The sequence below is a fragment of the Pteropus vampyrus genome, unplaced genomic scaffold (assembly GCF_000151845.1).
Source record: "Pteropus vampyrus isolate Shadow unplaced genomic scaffold, Pvam_2.0 Scaffold23, whole genome shotgun sequence".
Taxonomy (NCBI): Eukaryota; Metazoa; Chordata; class Mammalia; order Chiroptera; family Pteropodidae; genus Pteropus; species Pteropus vampyrus.
The window spans coordinates 8,298,445-8,308,462 of record NW_011888804.1 but is presented as its reverse complement, the minus strand read 5'-3'; the positions used below and the strand labels follow the sequence as shown (position 1 = coordinate 8,308,462).

General features: G+C 51.9%; 1 protein-coding gene across 1 annotated transcript; it reads right to left on the bottom strand.

Moving 5' to 3' along the window:
* Positions 1–534: 534 nt before the first annotated feature.
* HSPB8 (heat shock protein family B (small) member 8) lies at positions 535–1,405 on the bottom strand. The gene has a single exon (XM_011355852.2). It carries the CDS (start codon positions 907–909, stop codon positions 535–537), a length of 375 nt encoding a protein of 124 aa, XP_011354154.1. The 5' UTR covers positions 910–1,405.
* Positions 1,406–10,018: the final 8,613 nt, after the last annotated feature.

Below are 10,018 nucleotides of genomic sequence, written 5' to 3'. Positions count from 1 at the left end.
GTGGTGCGTAGCAGAGAGTAAGCTCTCAATCCACGTTACTAATTGGTGTTGTTATAATGACTGTTAAGCCTCGGTTTCCTTATCTGGGACAGGGGGAAGCGTGTCGCTTGAAAGCCGTGCTGGTTATTAAAACTCTCAACACTCAGCATTAAACACGCCCTTCTAGACCATGTTGTGATGCTGGGGTGCGACGAACCCCATTTTTTTCTTTTTCCTCCTTCTGTATCGGTTTCATTTCTTCTTTCTATAAAATTCTCTCTGTCAAACTAGCTGACGCGGTTCCCGTCTTCCTGCCCGTTCTCGGATTGATACAGCGCCCCGAGGCCCCCGAAGCCAGGTCGGACTCAGATTTCTCCTGGAAGCCAGGAGAGGGAAGCTCTTTCCTAAAGATAACTTCTGTGGGCCGCATTCCCGAGCCCTGAAGTCACCTGTGTCATGCTGTCATAGCTTCCGCTCTAAGGAAACAGTTCTCCTGGCTGTAGCCAGGGCCGAGGCCTGCACCCACCTAGCTGGGCTCTCTCTCCCACCTGCCCCTCACTCACCGGACACCTCCACGTAGCCGTCCTTGGTCTTCACCATCAGCTCCTCCGGCTTGAAGCTGTGCACGTTGACGCACACTTTCCAGGGCTCCCCAGGGAAGGGTGGGGGGCTCCTGCCCTCGGCAGGTACCCCAAACCGGCTGGTGGCGGTGGGCACGCGGGGCACCGTGCCCGACCTCAGGGACCCTGGCCAGGCCGAGGAGAGTCGAGGCAGGGCCCAGTCGGGCCAAGAAGCAGTCAAGTCGTCGGGGAAGGGGTCCATGCCAAAGCCATCATCCAGCAGGCGGGAGGAGAGGGACGAGTCTCGGAAAGGGTCTCGGCGCAGGCGGCTGGGGTAGTGGCAGGGAAAGGGCATCTGACCATCGGCCATGGCAGCTGCTGAGCTAAAGAGGAAACTGGAGGCTCAGAGAGAGGGAGCCACCTGCCCAAGGTCACTCAGCAAGGCGATGCGGCTGGGCTAGCCTTCCAAGCTTGTTCTTCGGCTTCAGAAAATGCCAAACCATCCACTGCCAAGGACGAAGGCACGCGCCAGGCTGCGGTCCCAGCCCCCAAAGACACTTCAGCCACCAAAGGTGACCCCCGGCCGGTCCAGCAGAATCTCAGAGGGGCCCCCTCCACACCACCTCACCAGAGATCAGCCAGCCACTGTCTTCCCAGGCTGCCCAGGCTCGCAGCCAGAGCCGCTGAGGTCTAGAGTGGAGCCAGGAGCTTAATAAACCCTAGAAACTTCTCCTCGCTTCTGGGCTGGGAGCCTTCTATTTATTGCTGCTAGGGGCTGGAGGCGGGTTTTGCAAGCGCCTCCTGTCACAGGAGTATTCGGAGGTGATGAACTAGCTCTGGAGAATCTGTGGAGGGAACAGCTGGGCTCCCTGGGGGCTGGGAGGGGCCTTTGAGTCCAGTTCAGCCAGCCTCTCTGCACAATCTCTCCTCCCCGAGTCCCGCTCAGCTCCGCCCCGCCCCCCCCCAGAGCCCGCCCCCAGCAGGCTACTAGGGCCCGGCTATTAATAACCCTCTGCCTGGCTGAAGGCTCAGGTCACCCTCTGCAAATACCTTCCCCACAGCATGCTGCAGCCTGCCTCCCCCAGTGGCCACCGGCAGAAGGGGAGGACAGGGCCTGGAGCTCTGTGACTTTGAAGGCATCTAGATGGCCCTGGGTTACAGTCTCTACTTATAAGCTCTCAGAGCTGGCCTTCGTGATCTTCTGAGGGCAGTCACATTATTCCCAGGGCATCTCTGAGCTGTCCATTTTCCCACCTGTATAATGGACCTGATAGCAGCCTGCTTGTGGATGTGTCACGAGGAATACGTGAGGCAATCACAGCTAAGCACTTAGCAGACTGGCATTCTTGGCGTCCTCGATTATACAACGCTCGCTGCCTGCCAGGCCGGTTCTAAGTGCTTCACCAATATTAACTCGCTTCGCCGTCGGTGCTGAGATGTAAGGGTACTAGTTTTGTCCCCTCTGACAGATGAGCCAGCTGCCATAGGACCTGTTAACCAATGCGTAGCTTCTATGGTTATTATTATGACTGATAATAACGATAATTATCAAAAGGTACGGTGACCAGGCCAGGGGTCTGGTCTGGCACGTGAGGCCGGGCGGGGGCCTGTTCTCCACTTCCTTGCCCTTCTTCCCATGAGGCTTGCCCAGGGGCTTTGACCTAAAGCCTCCTTGAGCTTGGGTTCCAATCTTTAATCTGTCTCCAAGAGGTGGGCAATTTGGGGCATGCCATTCTCCCTCTGTGGGCGTCAGGGTCCCAGCCCTACCTTCCTCATGGGGTGGGGTGGGGTGGGGTGGGGGTGCGCAGGAATTCGGTGAGTCATGGGCTGAGAAATCGTTTTGATGTTAAGCAGTGGCCGCATGAGGCAGTTTGCTAAAAATAATAATATGGAGAATGACAACAATCACCGTCCTTTAACTGCCTTCCGTGTACCTGCCATTGCAGTGAGCCCGTTGTAGACATTATCTCATGAATAGGGGTGGGTGTTATCGCCACCCCTCTTTTCAGGTGAGGAAATGAAGGCAGTTCGGCCCCTGCACACAGCTATGGAGCCGCAGGACCTGGGAGAGATCGTGGCTTGTTCTGAATCTCAGTTCCATGCTGAGTTGACTGACCCAGACCCCCCCACCGCTGCACACACACATCGGAGTGACTAGGTCCCCACTTGACTCGAGGTAAGATCATGAGGCTGAAAGCTTCAGGCTGACGTCACAGCTGGGCACAGAAGCCTCGGCTTTCTCTATAATTACTGCTGGGGTGGGGCTGGCTGCGTTTGGAGCCAGGATGGGGAGGGTGACTGACTGCATGACACAGAGGGAAAAGCTGGCCGGGCCTGGGACCTGGGCTGGGGTGGGGGTGAGGTTTCTGCCTGAGTGGGACGGGGTGGGGGCTGCTTGATCCCCAGTGAGTTCGTGTGTGGATCTGAGTGGGTGGAGTGGTGAGTGCGTGGTGTGTTAATATGCTGAGGGGCTGTGTTTATTTATGGATGAGTCTGCAGGCGAGAATGTTCTGGAAGACCCTCCTTCTCCTTCCTCTCCAGGCCTCCCTTCCACAATCCCACGGAGCCTGGGGAGGAAATGGGGAACACAACCTCAGTGGTCTCATCCACCTTCTCATTTCGAGGATGCTTGCAGTATTGAGGTCCTCTGGAGGAGAGGGAGGGGGCGCAGCTAGAAAACAGAAGTATCCGTTATTAGCATTTATCTGGCACTTTCCACGTGCCAGATTCTGTTCTAAGCACTTTAAATTTATGTATATTAACTCATCTAATCCTCCCGAACACCCTTCAAGGAAGGGACTTTTATTATCCCCATTTGACAGACGAGGAAACCAAGGCTCAGTGGGACGGCGTGACTCGTCCGTGTATACAAGGCTCAGTGGGATGGCGTGACTCGTCCGTGTGTACAGTCTCTGTTAAGCGGTGGAGCTGGGATGCGAACCTCGGCACTTTGACTCTTAACCCCTCTGCTGTCCTGCCTCTTATCATCGTAGTCACCGCTCACGCGTCCTGAGCACTGACTGTGTAACCAGGCTCTGTACTCAGCACTTTTATTTATGAACTCGCTGAATCATCATGGTTCAGAGAGGTAAAGCCTCCTACCCCGGGCCACACAGCTGGCTGAGGACGGGAACCTGAGCCAGTGGGACTTGGGAGCCCACGGTAGCAACCAGAACGGGACCGTGTCACCCGGGTCTCGTTCAGTGGTCCTCCCACGTGCCTGCTGTCCGGTTCCCCACTGGATGCCTGCTGAGTTTTGGGGGTCAGGCCAGCCTTCTGTTTTGGGAAACTGAGCAGGGAGGCAGCTGTTCATCCTGTTGACCTGGCCACCTGGAGAGGAGTCAGCTAAGAAACGAAGAAAATGGTCAACGAATGCTGTGGGCTGTCATCAGTCAAGTGAAAATAAGGAGCCGGGCCAGCGAGAGGCCAGGGAGGGGAGGGGGCCTCTGAGCTGGCTCTCTTAGGAAAGGAAAGACCACAGAGAGGTGAGGGTGGGTATTAGACCTCGGGTCCTGGAAAAAGGGTTCTCTTGGCTTCCATTCTCTTGAGGTTTTCACACGGAAAGTACCACAATTAATCCTCAAACTTACAGCCCGGGGGGAGGAACCATCACCTGCCTTCCGGAAACCGGGGCCCAGGGAGGAGAAGCAGCCACCTGAAGTCACACAGATAGTGCCAGGCAGGACAAAGACACAGTTTTGTCAGCTGCCCAATTCTGTGCTTTTGGTTTCCACTGAAGTAAGAAACCCAAGTTCCCTCCATCCCTGGCCTCACACCCCTCAACCTGCAGATCTAGGCATTAGAGCATTTGGGTCTACAAGTGCTGAAGGCAAGGCCTCTGTCACTCCCTCAAAGTCAAGGCTTTTTGCACATAATTTTTGCTTAACGTTTTATCTATAATCCCAGGGGTTTGGAGCTCTTATTCAGGGCGTGGGGACAGATTCTGGTCTCCTCCCACATTCATTCAGGCTCCGGGTCCAGGAGGACCCCTCTCTGAGTTCCCTCTCTTGGACACCCTTAGACCAGCCCACCCCCCAGCAAATAGGGGGTGAGTATGCTCATGTCTTTTTTTCCTTCCGTTCCTCAGACCCCCTACGGATGTCGCTAATGGAACTTCCAGCACACTCGGCTCCACGAGGGCAGAACTTTTTGGTATCTTGTTCTCAGTGGCCCCCTTGCCTAGAAAAGTGCCTGGTGCGTTGCAAGAGCGCGGCAGATCGTGGCAGAGTAGAAGGTGTCCCATTAGTGACACAGTGTCTGAATCACCTCACCGACATGTGACAGGTTCTACACTCAGTAACAGCACTGGAATATTAACTACAATTTCTGGAGCCCTTAGACGGCAGCGAACGTTGTGTTTACTTAGTCTTCACAACAGCCCCCAGAGGTTCATAGTATTACCATCCCCATTTTACAGATGAGGAGACTGAGGCTTAAGGCATGATGTGACTCGTCCAAGGCCACCGGCTTCCGGGTTCTGAAACGAGGCGTGTCTGAACCTCAAGCCCCGTGCTCTTTCTTCTGCCACACGCCCACGCGAAAACAGATGATTAGTAAATAAAATAAGATAAACAACCCGCACGGTCCCTCCCTAAAGACGTCTGTGCCCTTACAGTCCTACAAAGATAATATTTGTTGAGCATTAGCTTCCTGCTACTATTGTCTCCAAAATTCTTTCCAGGCGATCACTTCCCCTGACTAAATAATTATAATAATCACAGTAACAATAAAAATAGCCAACATCGAACAATTTGTACCTGTTGCATTTTGTATATATCCGCTTATTTAATCTTCACCCAAGTTGCTCTAAAGTGGGTATTATTCTCTCTATTTACAGGTGACAGAATCCAGGCACAGAGAGTTTAAATAATTTGCTCAGGGTCACCCAGCTCCTAAGTGACAGAGCCGATATTCAAATCTAGGCAATCTGGCTTCAGAGGCTGTGCTCCTAACCGCAGTATGATTCCGTGAATGACAACCCAAACAACAAAATGGTCACGATCCCCGCCATTATTCAAGACCCATTATGTGCCAAGCTCTGCCAAATGCCCTATATACCTTACTCTTTTAATCCGCATCACAAGCCTAGGAGGCGGGAGTATGTTGCTAACCCCAACTGGTGTTGAAAAGTCCAGACACGGGGTCAGATCTGTGCTGACTGGCTCCTAAGCCTGTCCTCTTAGCTGCCCGGTGAGGACGTGCCATCTGGTCCCCACTCAGGCCACCGGCTCCACAGCTGACTCCAAATCGCCAGCCCACTCCTTCCTCCTCTTTCTCACTGGGCCTCCTTCTCTGGAAGCTTCTTCCATCTAGCGCTTCCAGACTTTCTCCGTAGAACAAAGGACACTGGGAACACATGGACATCTGAGAGCCTAAAGGCTGCCTGGGACAAGCCATCGCCGTGTCAAACAGAGAGATCCATACATGTTCCTAACGCGAAAGCCACTCGGAGCCAGGGCAGGGGACAGGCTCAGTGGACACAACAGGAGCGTCTCTTGGCTGCATGTGCCCCCAGGAGGAGGAGTCAGGCGACAGCTGTGGACAAGAGGTTCATCTCACCCTCTCTCCATCCATCTTCAAAGATGGACCTCCAGCCAAGGCTCTAGGGGACCCATCACTTATTCTGAGACTGCCTTTCATAGATCGAATAGTTATTCTGCAGCCAAACACCTCATATCTCAACTAACCAGATTTTTCAAGAAGTGACAGTACTGGCATTTACTGCTTAAGAAAGACAGTAAAATGTGGTAGGTAAGAACTTGAACAGACCCTGATTCGAATCCTGTTAGCTGCGCCGCTCTGGACAAGTAACCCAGCCTCTCTGAACCTCTGTTTTGGCCTCTGTAACATGGGGATGACAATAGTATCTATCACACAGGGTAGGTAAGTGTCTGCATGGATTGTGAGGGGGAAGCCGTTGGGGAGGTGAGTGTGGCCCAGGCGACGTCAGGCCTCGTAGACCCCACTAAGGAGTTAGATTTGTCCTGAACACATTGAAGACCCATCGAACTGTTTTCAGGAGAGCGATACGATGAGGTCTGAGTTCTAGGAGAATCTCCGGCTGCTTGTGGAGAGAGTATTGTGGGTGGGGGAGGGGACAAGACTCCAGGGAGCCCAGCAGAGAAGGTTGTCATAGGGTTCAGGGCTGTGGGCTAGTAGGATCCTCACTCATTCATTCATTATGTGTTTATTAATTCTTCTGGGCAGAGCACTAGCCGAGGGGCTAGAGATGAAGCAGTGACTGAGACAAAAGTCTCTGCTCTCACATCTGTCAATAAACACAACCGTATCAACAATTAAGGCAATTTTAGGTACCGAAAAATTTTATGACAAAAATAAAGTCTCCTGGCTACCTTTCTGGTCCCACCCCTCATTCACCGTGTCGAGTCCCGTGGCCTCCTTCTTGTCCCTCAGACAGAAGAGCCACTCACATTTCTGTCTGAGGACCTTTCCCCCTGCCGTCCCCCCTGCCTGTGACCCTTCCCCCAGATGTCCGCAGCGCTGGGCTCTCCCTTCCTTTGGGTCTCTACTTAAATTTCACCTACTCAGACAAACCTTCTCCAACCACTTGATCTAAAGTCACATTCCGTCACATCAGCTGATTTCTTTTTCTTCACAGCCCTTGCCACTAACTGATAGTTTATACGTTACACCTCTTATTTTTTGTTATCTGCTTCCTCCGTCAGCATGTAACCTTCATGAAGGCGGAGGGGCAGGGACTTCCGTCTGAATGTTTAGGGCTGTGTCATTGACACCGAGAACAGTAAAATTCTGGGCTCGTGGTGGATAGCACTGCACTTCCTGGTGCCATTGTGGTTGAGAAGAGCCATATAGCTAGTGGTGGCCCATGAGTCGTGAACGGAAGTGACGTGTGTCATTGCCAGTTCAAAGTATTTAATATATGAGCCCATTGGAGTCCCTGACGACACGAGGGCAGGGTCCCTGGGTAATGTCACTAATGAGTAGAGTCCCCCTGACTGGCCTGCCGTGGACACGGATGAGAAATAAACCCTAGTTCTTTCCAGGCTCTGAAATTTCAGGTCTGTTTGTAGCTACAGCATAAGCTAGACTCTTCTATTGGATCGTCTTTCTCATTCTGTCCTTTCGTGGTTGTCGATATTGCTTCAATAGAATTTTCTCAGTGCTTCCGCCATTCTGTCTCCACCTCTGCCAGGAGACCTGGCCGAGGAAGCGATGCCTCTTCCTGGCAGTTTGGGACATTTATGTTGAGTGCCAATACGAGAGATGTAGGCAGAGAGAGGCTCTGAGATCTTTGGGGGAGGGAGAGCTGTAATCATGAGGGCCCCTTTCCCAGATACCTCTGAGGTCACAGCAGAGCTGGTTTGACTAATTGGTGACCATGACATCAGGCAACTGCTTTGGAAACAGTTTTCTTTTTTTTTTTTAAGGTCTAGGTGTGACAGCTCAGGAGGGCTCTGCCTGCGAGGGTTCTCACGATTCATGCTGGAAGGCGGGAGGACGATCTGAGGATCTGGGGAGGATGTATAGAGATGGACAAGGAGCGATATGAATAAACAAGATGCCTCTTCTTGGGGACTGTCTTATTTTCACCCCGAATATGAGATTAGCTTTAGCTGTGACTAACAGAGAGTCAGAACAGCAGTGGTTGAAACAAGAGAGAAGTTTCTTTCTTCCCAGTATTGAAGTCCGGAGACGTTCTGTCTGGTGCTGATGTGGTTGGTGCCCCTGCTCCACCATGTTCTTGGAGACTGAGACCCTTCTAACTCGTTTCGTGTCTGTGGGCTCCATCCTCAAAGCCACCTTGTAGACCAGAGGGCCACTTGAATTCCAGCCATCACGTCCACATTCCATCCAGCAAGAAGAAGGAAGAGAAGAAGGAAAAAGCACACAATCGCTTCTTCTATAGAAATTTCTAGAAGCTGCCATTCAAAAATTCTGCCTGTATCTCACCGGCCAACATTAGTCACACGGCCACACCAGGTTGCAAGGCTGGCAGCGGACGTGTGTTTTTATTCTGGGTGGCTGTGAACCCAGTTACAGATTGAGGGGACTTGTTACTACGGATGAAGGGGCAATGACTATTGTGAGGTGACGGGAAACTTCTGCCACATCCTGAGAGAGTCAAGGCAGATTTTGCGGAAGATTCTAAATTGGGTTCCTTTAGGAAGCTGGTGGGAAATATGTACTTCTCTGCATCAAAATGCTGGTATTTTTATACATAAAAAACCTTGTGTGGGATTTCAGATGATTCGCAGACTCTGTGACGCCCAAGGTCGGGAGGTCATGGATTCGCTTAGGTTAAGATTACTTAATCTAGAAATAAGATTGGAGGCGAGGGAGACTGAGTGTGTGTGCAAGCATGCGTGTGTGTGTGTGTGTGTGCGTGTGTACACCTATGCCAACCCCTTTCCATTGGGCAATATGAGTCTATTTGATGTGGTTGGTGTTGTTTATTTTGGTTTTAGATCCAAGAGTAGATTGTCAAAGGGACTCAGTGTTACACCTGGAAAAAGCATTTGACAAATTTCACTGGCAATGGCAAAAAACAAAGACAGAAAGAAACCCTGCCCAGAATCATCTGTCCACGTTTGGCCACCGCTATAGAGTGGCTTAGAAACAGGATTCAGAGGGGGCCGAAACCCCTGTGCCTCTGGGCGGAGATACCCAAACAGCGTCCCATGGTGTCCCTTGAGTGAATTGACGTTAGCTCTACACTGGCAGGAAATGTTGATGAAACGTCGAGGTGGGGATATATACGTGGGGAGATGGCCCAGTTTTTAGGACACTCTGGATTCTTCTGAGTGGAGGATGTACTTATGGAGGGTGGCAGCTGGGAGTGCCTCTCGAGAATCTGGTGTTTGAGGTGATGAAAAGGACAACAGAGACTGCTTGACTTTTTGCCCAGGTGACCTAGCATACTCCCAGAAACTTGTCAGGAGCTTACCTAGGCAACGGAGCCTACCCCCCAACTTGTTAGTATCAGTAACAAGCTCAATCAGGCACTGGGCTGAGTGCTTTCACATGTGTCATCTCTACTAGTCTTCATGGCGCCTTTATGAGACCGGTACTTTTATTACCCCTGTGGGAAAGATGAAGACCCCGAGGCTCAGAGAGGTTAAAGAATTTAGACATAAACACGCAGCTAGGATGTGGCAGAGTCAAGCTCAAACTCAGGCCTTTCTGACTCCCAAGTCCTCTCTCGGCCACTGCCTTTTAAAAATCACGCCATTCTCTAATCTCAGGGACTGTACCCTGGAGCCTTGCGTGATGCTGGACAAATCGCAGCTATTCACATCTGTCTGCCTCACCCCTTAATCTGCCTTCTCTCACTCCCAGAAAGGGATACAGCTTTTAGTGTGAAGAGCGTGTGCATGAGAGATCCTTAGAGTCCCCTGTGCGGGACACGTCACTGCTTTGCCACAGCCTTCCTAGCTACACTCCCCATCCCCCACACCGAGTCAAAATTAACCAGCTCAAAAAATGCATGGGAATTGGAA